We start from the raw sequence: 15,576 nt of genomic DNA, 5'->3' as shown, positions 1-15,576 counted from the left end.
GAACATCACAAAACTACACTACATATTTACATAAGGCCTGATGGAAAATTATGGAAAAATACGCAGAAATTCTACATGGATTTTGTTAATGTTATTTATTTATTTACACATTGTAATGACACCGTGTTGTGTGTGATATTGGATGTGCGCAGAGACCTTACGACAGCAAAGCACTGTGTGCAGCATCGGGACCGACTGAGCCGCACGGAGATGTATGATATTGGGCGGCCGTTCATTAACAAAAATTGGATGTGGTAAAGCTTGAGTTCGTTTTTTAGTATTTGATTTAGTAATTTATTAACTACTAGCGACCCGCCCTCGCTTCGCTTCGGAAACATTAAAACACACATGAAACCAAAAAAATAAATTTTTTTTTTTTTTTTAAAAGTAGCCTATGTTCATCAGGGACAATGTCGGCTTCTAATGGAAAAAGAATTTTTCAAATCGGTCCAGTAGTTTCGGAGCCTATTCGAAACAAACAAACAAACAAACAAACAAATCTTTCCTCTTTATAATATTAGTATAGATTGTTATTGTAGTTGTATTCTTTTTGAATTACATTTATAAATTATATGATCATTGTGTCAAAATTCAACAGCATTGGCATATCTATACTAATATAAATATATAAATCTACAGTGGTTTTTACGGATGTTCCGTTATAACTACTGAACCATGCACCCGATTGACTTGAAACTTGGTACACATGTAGAAAATACATGTACTTAATGGATAGGCTAATATTTATACGAGTGTTGGACTCCCTAATAATAATGACAATAAATAATAATGTTCATTTTAAATAATGCCCAGCGATGCGGGTGAGTACGGCTAGTTTTTTCATAGTTTCTTGACAACAATGCCCTGAGATACGCTAAAGAATATTTTAAATACTTTTAGTCGGATCAGAGCTTTCTTTAGGATTGGTATTTATATTATGCCTTCCCTCATCGAAATTATCGATAGTTCCATGTCCTAAAATTCCAAAACATATCAAAAACTTGACAAATATTAAACGAAATCTGAACTTCTACTAAAAACAACGTTAAATTACAAAAAAAAAACGTGTGAAAATGCCACATCCAAATTTTATCCACATCTTTGTGTTACAGAATAGTTATATTTATCCCTACACACATATGCGACTTCACGTGTGGATATGTGTGCGTACGAGCTCGAAGCACGTAGGGTTGGCATCTATTCCTATGTCCACGCATTGTTTATTTTCCTGCTGGTTTAAGGACTATTAAATTGTTACATAAGATTTAATAGCCAAGGGACAGATGTTCACAACTGTTCAACAACATTATCAATGTTTATAAAGCAGATCCGATGTGGCACTAACTTTAAATCGATGCATGTTTTCTTTTAGTTTTTCAAATAATTTTACGCGAACAAATCTTGGGTTGTGAAAATATTTAGTTGATTTCTTAAAGTAGTTGATAAAATATATACTTGAAAAAAATCTGAATGCTCATTAATTAGTAAGTTTGTAATGTTTGAATTTTTTTTGGAACGAAGTTCCTTATGGGACGATGCGGAGGAGTACCCTAACCGGGAAAAAACGTCCGTAACGTAAGATTTTTATTATTTATGTATAGTCTTAGTATGATGGCTATACAGTGTCTAATGTCTACGTGATGACGGTTATTATTCATATAAATAGCTGTTTCTTTGTATATTAATATTATAATTTTTTTTATAAATCATTGTGAATAAAATAAAGTTGATACCTTTGTAAAGTAGTTTTTTATTTATTTTTATATATATCATAATAAAAAATGTATACCCGAATAATTATTTTCTTTATACCTCGAATAGAACTTAAAATTAATATTTTTATAATAAGGAACTTCGTTCCTATCCGGTGTCCCACGACACCACAAATCTTTTTTTAAGTTTTTGAGATGGAGAAAGGTTTTCTAATATTACCCCTTGTTTAACATTATTTTTCGCCAACGTATACAAGACTAAACACATGGAAAAGTTTAAATTATTAACGATATTCGCAAAATCGGTCATAATTTTAAAATACATTGGCCGTTCTGGTAAATGGGTCAAAACGTTCGACTTTCCAGAGTCGTAACGCAGTTAGCGTCTGGTTTAAACTGACCGATGGTTTGTATTACGACACGGTGGACCTTTGTAGTCCGATAATTTACCACTAAAAAGACTGTTAACTAAGACTGTTATTTATCTATACTTCTATACTAATCTATACTAATATTATCTATACTTCTATACTTCATCATATTATAAAGAGGAAAGATTTGTTTGTTCGTTTGTATTGAATAGGCTTCGAAACTATTGAACCGATTTGAAAAATTCTTTCAGTTTGGAACCTACACTATTCCCGAGTGACATAGGCTATAATTTTTCTTTTTGAAAAAAAATTTTTTTTAATATAAATTGTGGATCCTTACTAATACTCCAATATTTCTGAATAAAAGAAACAAGCCTGTCTTTCGTAACATATTAAGAAAAGTATATTTTGAGGCATGAAAGGCTGTTTGAAAAGGCTATATGCGCCATTTTTTCATTTTTACAAGAAAGCCATTTATTTGGAAAACTTTTTCAGATATTTGATTGGAGTAAACTTATTTTAAGTTCAATTTAAAACTCGAATTTAAAATTTAAACATCGAACTGTTGATGCTAATACCAAATAAAACGCACCTTTAATCATAAATACAAAGATAAAAGTCGCGTATTAAGCGAACTGTCGTTTAAACCAAATATTCTTTCACTTCTCGATTTGAAGCAGAATAAAGAAAAGATAATTATCCTTTTTTTCATGGAAACGCATGGGTCAGTAACCTAGTAACCAGTAAACGTTCAAGTAATTGCAAGAGCAAAGCGAATTTCAACTAGAACAAGTCCAAACACCTAAGCGCAAAAATGATAATACCTCAAACACTGAACCCCGCGTTTTTAAAACGAATCAACCCTGAGCAATACCCAGTAGACGCTCATTATACAAATTAGAAGAGAGAGCGTCTGTCTATCCCGTTTATTAGGGTCGTACAGATCTGAAAGCGAATTAAATCAGCGAGGGGTCGAGAGCCTGATGAATCACGTAGGTATCGGAAATCCCGACTGTCATGTGGTTAAGTGGTAGTGGGCTGAAGGTAATGCAAATTTCATTATAATCTTCAATCTCAATTGGCTTAATGTTTAGATAAAATTTAGGACCTAACAAAGATAATAAACGTTCTCAATTCCGATTCAGTTTTTTGTACGTATTCTTTATGTTGGGTAATGAATTCAAACATGGTAACAATGTCATATCCACTTGATAAGCGTAACTACTCATATACGAAATATAAATTACATATGACTGAGGAAAACTGAAAAATAATTTAGTGTATAATTTCAAATTACTAATACTATTAGTGGTATCGTTTCCATTAGGGTTGATATCTTGGTAAGTACCAAGATACGTAATCAAGGAAACATGTACTCCGCTTTAGAGGTATGATAGTTGTTATTCCATTCTTATTTACTGTCTGCGTGGTGCCAAACCAGGCTTTTAATTAATAACAAATGAAAAATCCAAGTCTAGTAGTTCTTGCCTATTAAGAAAAACTTAGCTAGTTCACACAACCATTGTTAAAAGTACGTATATATTATTATATGCACGTTGATTGCCATAGCCCAAGCCCCAATCATAAGCATTTGGATCTAGTTTGTAAGCTTTAGCTGGCAATTAGTGTTTGTAGCAATTGCAAAATCGATTTACATTATATAAGATCTGGCTTTATTTCTAAACCAGAAAATCTAACTTTAAAAGAGGCCACATTGCGACCACGTCACCTCATAAAACTGTTCCCCGATTGTCAGTCCGTGTAATAAATTAATAATAGCGTGCTAGTTGTCCTACCCAAATGAACTTGACAGTGATCTTGGTGTAGTAATGATCATAGGACTTGTCGCAAGCTCGCACGGTTCCATATGTGCTTGTAATTCCATATGTGCAGTTCAGTAAAACAGCCTTTATATCCTTGCAATTAAGATTACAAACGTCTAAAATAGTGTCATTCACGTTATAGGATAAATGATATCTTCCGGGTCGTTAAGATTTCTTTCCATCTAGGCTAGTGATGAAAACAACGTGTATGAAAACTCAGTATCGGCAGGAATGAAGAAATCCATACCAACTATCAAATGCGAAAAACGCGCGGGAATTCACTACCAACATCTTTGCTCTGAATTTCGAAGTAATACAAAAGCTCAAAGCTTCATAGAATTGATTTTACAACGAACTTGTTACATTTCGTTTTTACTATATGACCTCATCATCGAGACGCGAGAGCAGAAGATATAAATTAGGAACTATTTTCGTTACAACTCCGATATGATTTCGGGCAATGTCGTGATATTGAAAATATTTGTATATTTCTTTGCAACTGTCTGTCCACATAAAATTGTAATGAAGACGGTTAGACGATAGCAGTGGTGCAATGGATGTGATCGTCCAACTCAGCAAAATTCATATAGGATGACATGTTCAAAATGTCCACCACTCATGACAATGTAATCCATCCTACCATCCCACGATGGTCTTATATTTCCAGAAAATAATCAAGCTGAAGCTGACTATAAATAAAGCATAGTGAACAGTCTTTATAACGTGCAGAGCATTTAAAATCTAAGTGCATATCAATTTGGAGCACACACTTGAAGTTGTTATTAGCCTATGGCTAGCCATACAAACTATATTTTTGTACAATGGTTCAAAGGTGTTCTCCTCGGTCCGTCTGTATTTAATTGCTTTAGACATGAACTGAAGACTCACCAGCTGTAAAGTGGTCAGTGAAGTCGAAATATATTGCAAAGCTTTGCAAAGATATTGCTTACTCAATTTGAGATTAGATTTTCGTTCTTTCGGTAGATGCGACGGTTTACGATATCAGCGAAATTTTAATCTCATGTGCAAACGATGTAGTCTCCACAATACACTTCACTTAATACTAAGTGATGGGTGAATACCCATCTAAATATTAAACAAACAAAAGAATATTATGTCGCTTACTACCCATCACTTCTAATGCCTGAATTAACAATTTAAGATATCTTTATATATATATTTCTTCTGTGAGTGTGTTTGTCACTGAAGTCCTCCTAAGCGGCTGGACTGATTTGAATGATTTTTTGTATGCGTTTGGATGACACCCTGGATGGTTTAGATTCACAAATCAGCCCGGCAGATGGCGCAGCAGTCGGTATCTAGGTTTTTTATCTTTCCTAGAAATAATTTATATGGCAAAACAACGTTGCCGGGCCAGCTAGCAAATATATGATCTTATGAATGGTGCGGATGTGGTATTATCATTTCCAAACCAATAGCTCGCGTAACGAACGAAGATAAAAGTATTGTTCGAGTTCTATTAATACGAAGCAACACGTTAGTTTTATTGAATTGTAAAAACGCGATGAATCACATCTATGATATTTTTAAAATTGTATTCTGAAGTAAACTGTGAGTAACGTCGCACAATTATGTTTGGGTTCGGTTTGTTAGAAAAGTTTCCGGTTTTTTTTTAGATAATCTTGATTTTGGAATAGTTCGAAGATTTATAATGATTTATAGGTAAAAATTTATTTTCAAACAAAGCATTGGCCTTTATTTATTTATTGCGTAGATGGGTGAACGAGCTCGCAGCCCACCTGGTGTTAAGTGGTTACAGGAGCCCATAGACATCTACAACGTAAATGCGCCACCCACCTTGAGATATAAGCTCTAAGGTCTCAGTATAGTTACAACGGCTGCCCCATCCTTCAAACCGAAACGCATTACTGCTTCAGTGTGGTACCTGCCCATGCGGACTCACAAGACGTCCTACCAACTAAATATCCCTTTTTTTCTTATTTACACGAAGAGACTTTTTTGGTCTAGTGCTAGTGGTGCCAGGGGAACTCTGAGTCTGGCAATGACTGCCTCACCCTTCACCGTCACACCGGGACACGTGGCTGTGTGACGACAGACATAGGCGCTTTCACAAGGCGCTTTACGATTTGTCTAGTTAATCTTTACCTCAACCTATGCTACATAAGCAAATCTAGGATTTCTCAGGCGAACACCGCAAGCTGTTGACAAGTTGTGAAAGCGTGACGCGTAAAACATAAAAATAAACCGGAGTTTGGAAATTAGCCAGTTCATCAATGAAACGTTGCGCCAAGAAACTTACGATCGTCCAGGAAATACATCGCGCACCGAAACACAAGCGTTTGGTTCAGCCATACGAAATCTTACAGGATCTTAAACGGATGCGGGATGAGAGTTTATCACGCTGTTAATCGCAATGGAACATTTATTATGTAGGATATTGACTATTTTTGACTACCTCTTCCCCCACTCAAGGACACACAAGCATAACATTACTAATGCTCCACTTCCCGTTATTTCTTAAGATTATATCACCATCCAACTCTGTGCCTTTAAGCTGCTTTCTGTGAATCTTCTAGCACAAATTTTTTTTTGAATACGTTGTTTCCCTACTTCGCGCGCTTCACACTTGTAGGGTTTTGAAGTCGCCTCGTCGCAAACACTGCGTGAGGTCATTATTTGTGTGGAAGCACACGAGCACCAGCACTGGGTGAGGCTAGGAGTGAGGAGCGAGGAGGGGGTGAGATATATAGTGGGGCTAGGAGTGAAGACGGAGTGAGGCGCAGACTGGGGCTAGGAGTGAGGCACACAGCCGACAATCACTTTTTAGTCGAGTCACCAATTTGGAACAGTACAGATAGCAATTCCGAGTATATTTGATAAATAATAAACTACTAGACTAAATAAAGCTGAAAACATAATAAATTTACTAAACAAAGAAGGTACAATATCTGCGACGGACTGACCTGCGCGACGTCTGCGAGGCGCTCCCGCTGCAGCTCGAGGTCCTGGCTCCGCTTGAGCAGCGCGTCCTGCGCGAGCCCCAGCGCCCGCAGCTGCGCCCGCAGCGCGCGGAACGCGGCGCCCTCGCCCGCGGGGGGCGGCGGGGAGCGCGGGGACGGATCCGACTCCTGAGACTTTATCTGTTCACAAACTATTTGTATTTCCGTCGGCTCCCTTACCATTGAAACACGATTTAATTAAGCTTTAAATAAAATGTTCGATATCCAACGTCCCCGAGCAAGACAAGAACACACAAATCACAAATAGCGACCAATGAGCACATTGACTTACAGCAACAAGAGATCCAGACCCTTCTTATATAGCGGAGCCGGCGGACCACTAGAGCAACAAAGCGGCCACAGGTAAAAACATTAGGTCAGTGCGGCCTGTTCTCTGTGTTTTACCTGTTCTCACACAATATTGCAGTGCAACGGAAACATCATCTCCAACAGCAGATGGCGGTATTTGTATTAAATGAATCGTCATTATTTAACACCAGTTGGACCATTCATATAACAATTAGTAGATTCACACCAGACTCGTGTCTTACTGCTTCCTATGACAATGCCATCTAACCGCTAAGTTAGAAAGCGTTACAAAAGTTTTTTTATCGAAAAAAAAAAACCATACCACTACTTTGCTTTATCTATGTCATGAATTTTCATACGAAAGTTCAGCTTGAGGCCATGGTAGAATATGAAATTGACAACTTGGATTTAAAGCATGTCCAATCCAACGGCTATCTTATAAACAAAAAGAGAGGAGGCACACGTGGGAGTGTAGCGGCGCGCTGGGTGTACCTGCAAGTGTTCCCGCAGCGACACGTCCTCGCTGGGCTCGCTGCTGCCCGCGGGCGCCGCACAGTGCGCGCGCTGCAGCCGCCGCGTGCGCGCCGCCAGCGCCGCCGCCGCGTGCCCGCACTGACAGAACACTTCGATTCACACACGGCCAATAACATCGCCAAAACGAAGTAACACTCACTCATTTCGTGTCATTTATACATATTACAAGTTTATAATCTGTATTGACACAGGATACTTTTAACATTTTTTTTATTGCTTAGATGGGTGGACAACCTCACAGCCTACATACCTACCCGTGCGGACTCACAAGAGGTCTTACCACTTATAATAATAATAATAAAATTTAATTGATGTCACCTAGGCAACGTTGACTATATATATTTATAAAAATAACTGAATAGTAATTTAGCAGATAACAGCAATATATAAGCCAGACAAACCTGTTCATCGACAGTCCTCATGAGTTCAGCATATTTATCCTCCTGCTGTGCGCACTTCACGCAGGCAACCTCAGCATCGTTCTTCTCACTCTTAATCGACTCCAATTCTCCCAGCAGTTCTCTCATTTTACCGTCCCTTTCATCGATAGTCTTCCTCATTCTTTCCAGCTCTTCCAAGATCTCTTTCTCGTGTTCGGTCTTCTGCTCTAATTGTGTTTCTAAAGTGGAGATGATGTCTCGTAGCAGAGTTATCTTTTCTTCGCTCGCTTTGATTTCATCGTCGGCCTGAGACTTCCGCGCCTCAAGTTCGGTTATAATTTGGTTCATTTCCCTGGTCTGAGTTTCTAGATGCTCCACCTGTTTGCAATTGTTTTATTTCTAGTACAATCAATATAATTGCGAAATAATGCAATTCTATTACACACGCTGCAAGTCTACATGATTTGACAAAACGACATGATGTTTAATGTGTTTGTCAATTATTATTATCGAGGGGTAAAAGGCTATTTGGTTTAAGCGACATTTTTGCAACTTTACATGAGAGCCATTTATAGTACACAATTTGGAAAACAATATCGTAACATAAAACTTCTTCAGCTTATGAAAGGAGTAAATTTAATTAATGTTCAATTAAAAACATCGAATTGTTGATGCTAATATACCAAATAAAACGGACCTTTAATTACAACGATAAATGTCGATTATTAACCAAAATGTCACTTATATAATGACAAATAACCTTTCACCCCTCGATATGTAATATTGTTGTGGGTCCTCTTCATATATTCAATCTACGATTAGTGAATCATTATTAATAATTTTGAAGAAAATGCAAACAATAAATACAAGGTGCATTAGTGAACAACAAAGTAGTGCATTTCAAGCTACACAGTGCAACCATATGTACAAGAGTACACCGCACCACAAGGTTCTACTACAACAGAGTGAGTGAGTGAGTGTGAGTGGGTGTGAGTGAGTGTGAGTGAGTGGGTGTGAGTGAGTGAGTGTGAGTGAGTGGATGTGAGTGAATGAGTGAGTGGGTGTGAGTAAGTGATTGAGTGGGTGTAAGTGAGTGAGTGAGTGGGTGTGAGAGAGTGAGTGGGTGTGAGTGAGTGAGTGAGTGGGTGTGAGAGAGTGAGTGGGTGTGAGTGAGTGAGTGAGTGGGTGTGAGTAAGTGATTGAGTGGGTATGAGTGAGTGAGTGAGTGGGTGTGAGTGAGTGAGTGAGTGAGTGGGTGTGAGTGAGTGAGTGTGAGTGAGTGAGTGAAAGGCAGTGAAACTGAGCGAGTAAGTGGGTGTGAGTGAGAAGGAGTGAGTTAGAGAGAGACTTACGTGCGCATAGTGCTGGCGACAGTCGCAACACGAGAGGCGCAGGCTGTGCATCTACACCGAGTTAGTACCGACAGTGAAAAAAACGTAATGATCTTTTTTGTGCAATGGTTATGTGAAAAAATTATTCCATGAAATGTTATGGTCACCTTTACTGACATATTTTTAATGTTGTTAGTCAAGCTACAAGTGACTTTTATATGTTATTCAGAAACAAACAAACAACTTACTCGCGTAGTTTAATAAATTATCTTCTTTTTCTCCACCTTATCCCACTAGGTGGGGTCGGCAGAGCTAATTTTTCTCTTCCATTCTCTTCTATCAGCCGTCATCTCAACACTCACTCCTCTCTCTCTCATATCGTCATTCACACACTCCATCCATGTCTTCTTCGGTCGACCTCTTCCTCCTCTACCTTGCACTACCATTTCCATACATATCCTAGTTTAATAAATTATATTTGAGTAAATTTAACTTGGTAATTATAAAGTAGTGAGTGTGTGTACTCAGATGATAAATTCGCCTGGATTTTTGGACAAATGGAAGGGTTATTATTTTGTCAATAAAATAATTACCCTTCCTAATTAATAAGTAATGTATGTAATTCTCAGCATTAAGGATTATCGACGTAATGAGGAGATACATTTTATTTCCATTGTGTTAAGTTTACTTTTCAGATTAAAGTATATTTGACTATTACAATGACTACCGTCATATCTCTTAATCATCCACATATGAAAAAAAATTTTTAAGAGATTGTATGACCTGGTAACAGATGAAATATGAAATACCGGTAACTGAGGTAACTGGATGAAATATAATCTCAGTAAAATGGTGGTCAAATGACCACCTAACCTACTTAGTAAATACAAAGATTTTTTCAGTGGACTTTTTGGAGGAGCCCGAGAAGTTACGTCCAGCGGCTTTGTTTCATTTTCCCACATTTGTGCACTTTCACAGATACTAAACAGTTAATAAACCACCATTATTGCACATTTAAACCCGAAGAAACACTAAATAGACTAAATAAAACAAATCACACAACTTCACTGGTGGTAGGACCTCTTGGGAGTCCGCACGGGTAGGTACCACCACCCCGCCTATTTCCGCCGTGAAGCAGTAATGCGTTTCGGTTCGAAGGGTGGGGTAGCCGTTGTAACTATACTGAGATCTTAGAACTTATATCTCGAGGTGGGTGGCGCATTTACGTTGTAGATGTCTATGGCCTCCAGTAACCACTTAACACCAGGTGGGCTGTGAGCTCATCCATCCACCTAAGTAATAAAAAAAAAAAAAAATTCACTCCTCGCGTTTCCGCCAAAAAGTCCCATATCAATCAAATGTAAATAAATGTGAGACTACCTTATGTAGAAGTAGTATAATTTGAATATGTACTCGTCTGTAATCCGACAGTAGCACTAGTAAGACCCTTTCTATTTTCCTTGGTAATCCTAACGTGATTATATACGTTGCAGTACGAGATTTCTTGAAAATGTTTGAATCTGAATAACAAGGTTTTGCTGAACGAAACAAAAAAATGCTAGTCGCCGATATTTACAAACATTAGTAAAAATAGACCATCACCGGGTTGCAAACTAAATAAGGTCAGGTGCAAAATCAAAGCTTTAGTTAGACATTCGATCGCAAAAATTGTACCAAACAAAGTAAACTACAGCCTTGTACCAATACAAGGTCTAAACAAAAAATAACAAGTCAGTGCAGGAACAGGAGCGAAACCGACAATCTCCTCATAATTTGTACTATAGATTTGCAAGAGAAGGTCGACCAGACGGACATACAGAGGAAATGAAGATTTTTTTTTTATTAATCTAAAAAGTTTTTTTTATTTCCCTTGTAGGCAGACGAGCATACGGCCCACCTGATGGTGAGTGGTTACCGTCGCCCATGGACTTCAGCAATGCCAGGGGCAGAGCCAAGCCGCTGCCTACCGCTTAATTGAGTAGGGAATTTTAGCAGATGTATGTATGGTCGTTTCAGTCGTGATGAGTGCACACGAGAGCGCACCTCGCTGAGTATCCTGGCGTTGTTCCGCAGGCGGGCGCCCAGCCGCGCGTTCTCGTCGCGCAGCTCGCCCTCCCGCCGCGCGAACTCGTCCCGCTCCCCCTCGCGCTCGCTCGCCTGCTCCTCCACGAACTGCCGCGTCGCGCGCAGCTGCCGGTTGGCCGCCTCCAGCTGCAGCAGCGCGCACGCGGGGTGGTGAGGGGGGCGGACAGCCGTGGGGTGGACGGGTATTGGCTGGTGAGGCTTTATAGGAAAGCTCCAGGACTCACGGCGACAGACTTATCAAATTGAAACTTGAGGCCGTTATTTAGCTGTTACTTAATTACGATTTATGCATTACAGTCACAATACAAATTTGTAAATATGTAATGGATGTTGTGAAATTTAATTGAAAATGAAATTAAGGTACATCAAAGCATGAGTTTGAATCGTTTCAGACCGCTCAATGTGTACATGCATCCATCAGTACAGTGAAATGTTCAATGGAGGGATCCTAACATACGACATTTTATAGGTTAAGGATAATGGCGACCTGATGTCATTCCGAGTAGCACAAACGACGATTAAGCTCAGGGAGGGAGGGACAGGGAGGAGGGGTGGCGGCGTACCTGTTGCGCGAGGTCGTCCCTCTCCCGCTGCAGCAGCTCGAGGTCGGCGCGCGGGGAGGGCGGGGGCGAGGCGGCGGGGGGGCGCGGGCCGCGGGGGGCGCACGCGGGGGGGACGCACGTGCCGTACCTATACAGGTTAACGTCTGTTGTTACTATTTGCATCCCTGAGGCGCCCCGACAAGAATTCCATTTACATATAATATATAACTAGTCGATCAGTATGTTTGTTCCCAACTGTAAAACTACACTATAACAATAAATCTGTGCCTAAACATCACATAAAATTCAAAGTATGTAATATCCACCGACCCTTCGACGACGACGTCGCTGGAGGCCATGAGCTGCGCGATCTTCACCATGGCGGCCTCCAGGTCTGAACGTAGAAGATTCTCCCGCTGAAGGCACTCGGACATCGCCTCCTCCATGTTCTGTGGAGAGGGGGAGAGATGATATTGTTACGAGCCGACACGGGGTAATTCCATACAAATATTTAAAATGAGGTAATGTGTTCGTTTATCCTTCATTCTTGTGATTTTTTTAAAGTGATAATTTCAGGTCAGGAGCTTGACGTAAGCCATTTTTTATCCCGAAAAAACATCTTATTCCCGCGAGAAACTACACTGATATTTTTCTTTGTCCAAGCGTGCAAAGTCGCGTGTAATAACTAGTTTTCTATTTAGCATTGTTTTACCATATTAATAATTGGATAATTCTTAGAATCTTTTCACTCAAAAACTCTTATACTATTACGAAGAGACTCACATTTTAAGCACGGTCTGTCTGTAGCCATAAAATATATATCTATACTAATATTAAAAAGCGGAAGAGTTTGTTTGTTTGGACGTGCTAATCTCAGGAACTACTGGTCCGATTTGAAAAAATATTTCAGTGTTAGATAGCCCATTTATTGAAGAAGGCTATATATAGGCTATGTAGCATCACGGTAAGATCAATACAAGTGGAGCACCAATAAATAATGTTTCAAAATAGGGGTTTAAATAGCTTCCACATTCTATAATTCAAAAATATTTTCACTTTCTACGTAAATAAAGTGTAATGAATGAAACTAACCATTCCACGAGGACGGAGTCGCGGGTAAAAGCTTGTGTATATAATATATCAAACTTAGTTAAATTATAAAATAGGCATTTCATACCTTTCTGTGAAGCTCGCAGTTATCGCAAGACTCTTGTTTGGAGTCCAAGTCTTGAACTAGCGCGGCTACCTGCGCCTCACCCGACTCCAGCATCTTACAGTCGCTCTCTGCAACGACACAGAGATGTAAGTACTGTGCTGTTTACACCGACTTACAATTTCCGCGTTCGTTAGTAATTAGGTATCAGTTACTGCTTACATAAGGCAAAGGAGAGTCATTACTCATCAGAGGGTCAACCGATATTGTTTAATAAAGTTACTAAGTGACTATTGACGAGCTTTGAATATCAATAATAAACAGTTTTCTTAGTTTACACGAACAAAGTATGAATATCAAAAATGAATCTCAATCTTGGAGTGTCAGTGATCAAGGTCGCATTTCGATCGTTGAGCGAACACTAGTACAAACAAAGGAATCTGCGCTAGCAAGAAACTGCAAAATTTGAATTTGGAATATCCGTGTCGCCCGTCGAGCGACGAGCGCCCGTCCCCCTGGGGACCACCCCCGCTAGACCCCGACCCCCACCGCGCGGGTGTGTGATGGACTCACTGCGGGCGAGCCTGGCGGACAGGTCGAGCAGCGAGTGCGCCTCATTGCGGAGTCGTCGCAGCGAGTTCTCCAGCTCCCGCTTGATGTCGGCGCTCAGGTCGCGCTGCTGTTCCAGGAACCCCACTATGCAGTCCTGGGGACGAACGAACTTTACATTAGAGACGATGCAGACGTACAGTTGAAAAGTCCTATTAACACTAAAAATGCCGTAACGGGTCAAATGACCTATTTTGAAATTTTGCATTGAAAATGCACGTATCATCTTATTGCTTTTGCACATTTGACTTCATGACTTTTGCTTACTAATTAATCTACAGTTATTATACAATTTTTGTTGTTGTTTTGTTTTGTTCATTTTGAGTAATACTTGACATATACCGTTATCTACCCGCTATGATACAAATAGGTACCAATAAGTGTTGGTATGATTAGTGTTAAGTAAGAAAAATCCTGTTATACAAAACCAAATAAATTAATTATAAAGCAATAAAATTATTTATTTTCTTCATTTTACATTTATAGAGAAAAAAGAAATGCAGATTAGCACACGGACCGTGTGCTAATGTGCTAAACATAGTAGTGTGGTAGGTGTTTACGGACATGTCAGTAACAACTCACTGCCTACCACTGACTCAATACTTTTTAAAGCTCATTTGAAATAAGCTATATAAAGAAGTGTTGACCCTCTATATCGTGCAAGGATTAATAAGACACGTGTTCAGTTAAATGACTAACACGTATATTGGGATTACAACCTAACGTGCCATCGACAGCCCGACAATCCCGAGACTGACGTAGCATCACTGCAATATAATTATCGCTAACACATACATATTATTATTAGTTTCTATGGGGACATTTGTGGTCCCTACAAGAGGATACCTTAAATTTACTAATATTTGCAGTCAATATCACGATAACAAATTAGTCACTGAAGATCCCGTATGAACTATTGATGTACGAGTCATGTATCGTACAGGGCCAGCGCGCACATCATATTGCAGACCGATGCATTTTACATCAGTCATTAATTTTTGAGTCAGTTCGTGTACCGCCATCAGCAAGGCGTCGCGTACTCGCATAATGTCATCGTTATCATATAAATAATCATAATCAGCATACTCCTATCAATAAACAATTAATCAGTATTGGAGTTGTTATCATTATCACAGCAGAGGGTTGTGCGGACAAACCGTACAATTGACAAACAGACCAGACAACAATTAACAATAGAAGATCGATATAAATAAAAACTAAAAAATACCTCGTCCAAATCGCTGAGTATAGAGTTCAGGTCTGGAGCGAAGTGCACGTGCTTCCCGCTCCTAGAGACGATGCTCGCGTTCAGCTCCGCCGACAGGTTCGGACTGGAGGGGCGGCCTGGGTCTTCCGAGCTCCTGGCGGCACACAAATTGTTTCATTAATTTATTTATTGCATTGCATTTATATTGAACACTTAAAGCCATATTAGAATCAAAAGTCAATACATAACATAAACAGACAAAACACAATCAATATTCAAGTGCACGTGCACTAAGAGACCGAAAAAATAAAGACGAACAAATAAATTGATTGTCAAATGAACACAGGATATTAAAATTTAACTCTTGTTCTTTACACGAAAGGGCTTATGTGGATGATGTGGTGATCTTTTCGCTTTTTTTTTATTCCTACCTAAGCTGAGAACCTTGAGAGGCTATATCAGCGTAACCATAACTAGTAGGTGAGCTCACGGGTACTCAAACCTGACGACATTGCTAACACGAATCCTAGCAAGAGCCG

The 15,576-nt window shown here is 39.3% G+C and overlaps 1 protein-coding gene across 5 annotated transcripts in view; it reads right to left on the bottom strand.

Annotated features, from left to right (window-relative positions):
- Window positions 1-15,576, bottom strand: part of LOC114247164 (uncharacterized) — an 88,060-nt gene that overhangs the window by 31,064 nt on the left and 41,420 nt on the right. For 3 of the 5 annotated variants that reach the window (XM_089740136.1, XM_089740139.1, XM_089740138.1), the window contains 10 exons: window positions 15,059-15,191; window positions 13,795-13,927; window positions 13,246-13,352; window positions 12,399-12,517; window positions 12,090-12,216; window positions 11,485-11,652; window positions 9,463-9,513; window positions 8,132-8,488; window positions 7,689-7,808; window positions 6,852-7,028 (listed from right to left, as the gene is read on the bottom strand). In XM_089740136.1, the coding sequence (XP_089596262.1) occupies window positions 6,852-7,028; window positions 7,689-7,808; window positions 8,132-8,488; window positions 9,463-9,513; window positions 11,485-11,652; window positions 12,090-12,216; window positions 12,399-12,517; window positions 13,246-13,352; window positions 13,795-13,927; window positions 15,059-15,191 (1,492 nt within the window). The remainder of the gene's footprint in view (window positions 1-6,851; window positions 7,029-7,688; window positions 7,809-8,131; window positions 8,489-9,462; window positions 9,514-11,484; window positions 11,653-12,089; window positions 12,217-12,398; window positions 12,518-13,245; window positions 13,353-13,794; window positions 13,928-15,058; window positions 15,192-15,576) is intronic. The other 2 variants (XM_089740137.1, XM_089740140.1) reach the window with 2 other exon arrangements.

This window comes from Bombyx mandarina, chromosome 03 (genome assembly GCF_030267445.1).
Source record: "Bombyx mandarina strain Sakado chromosome 03, ASM3026744v2".
NCBI lineage: Eukaryota > Metazoa > Arthropoda > Insecta > Lepidoptera > Bombycidae > Bombyx > Bombyx mandarina.
The sequence above is the reverse complement of the archived record's forward strand: the minus strand, read 5'-3'. Positions and strand labels throughout refer to the sequence as shown.